The 1,069-nt window shown below is 46.0% G+C and overlaps 1 protein-coding gene across 3 annotated transcripts in view; it reads left to right on the top strand.

Annotated features, from left to right (window-relative positions):
• CLEC7A (C-type lectin domain family 7 member A) overlaps positions 1–966 on the top strand; it is a 32,629-nt gene extending 31,663 nt beyond the window's left edge. For all 3 annotated transcript variants that reach the window (XM_006774805.2, XM_006774804.2, XM_006774803.2), the window contains one exon: positions 521–966. In XM_006774805.2, the coding sequence (XP_006774868.1) occupies positions 521–653 (133 nt within the window). In that variant the 3' untranslated portion in view covers positions 654–966. The remainder of the gene's footprint in view (positions 1–520) is intronic.
• Positions 967–1,069: the final 103 nt, after the last annotated feature.

Raw genomic sequence — 1,069 nt, 5'->3', positions numbered from 1 at the left:
GGTTTCTGGCCTTTGTTTACCTTCTGTATTTGAAACAATATTGCGATCCTGCTGGCTGAAGCCCGGCGACTAAAGCAGGTTGCTGGAGTTTTGCTTACCTTCTATATTTGTTACATAGTTGCTTAGAGCTGCAAGCTCAGAGGCCGGCAGGGAAGGCGGGGAACATTGCCGTCCTCCGTCACTGAAGCAAGCAAGCCTCATGTTCAGTTTAAACTGCCTGGCTGCCGGCCGCCATCTTGGCTGGCAGTTAATTTGCATATCGCCCTGATTAGCCAATGGGAAGGGTAGTGGTTGTACGCCAATTACCATGTTTCTCTTTTATTAGATAGGATAGATAATGAAGGATATTTTGTCATTTGAGAACTAATACAATCTAAATTCAAGTCTCTTTTTCCAATAAGTGTAGACACTTCAGAACTCTTTTACTAGTATCCTCACCAATTTATTTCAGCATTGTGTGACTAGTAGTCTGTATTTCTTATGTTTGTTCTAATTATCTCATTGCATTTTATTTTAATAGGTTTGAAATCAGAAGCACAGTTACACAGGAAAACTCATCCCACAATTGTGTATGGATTCATGGGCGAATAATTTATGACCAGCTTTGTAGTGTGCCCTCAAATGGTATTTGTGAGAAGAAGTTGTCGATATAATGATGTGGGTATTAACATGGAGGAGCAGAGTGAAGTATATAAGACTAGAGGCCCTGTGCATGAAATTATGTGCTGTTAGGGTCCCTAGGCCTAGCCTGAAATCACCCTACCCATCTTCCACCCACTTGCCAGTCCCCGGTCCCATCCCGCCGCACCCACCCCAGTTCTCCATGGTTCCCTGTTGGCCATCCAGCAATTGGAACCTGCAGGTTGGGGAGAGGGACTGAGAGGTGGTCAATGCACCTCATAGCAACTGGTCGATCTATCATTCCAGTCATTACGCTGTTATGGTTGCTGGCCTTTTATTATATAGGACTAGGGGCCTGGTGCACGAAATTCGTGCCCTGGGTCTGTGTGGGGAGGAGTGTCCCTCAGCCCAGCCTGCCCCCGCTCACATACTGGGAGCCCTCAGGTAT

Source organism: Myotis davidii, unplaced genomic scaffold (assembly GCF_000327345.1).
Source record: "Myotis davidii unplaced genomic scaffold, ASM32734v1 scaffold188, whole genome shotgun sequence".
NCBI lineage: Eukaryota > Metazoa > Chordata > Mammalia > Chiroptera > Vespertilionidae > Myotis > Myotis davidii.
The sequence above is the reverse complement of the archived record's forward strand: the minus strand, read 5'-3'. Positions and strand labels throughout refer to the sequence as shown.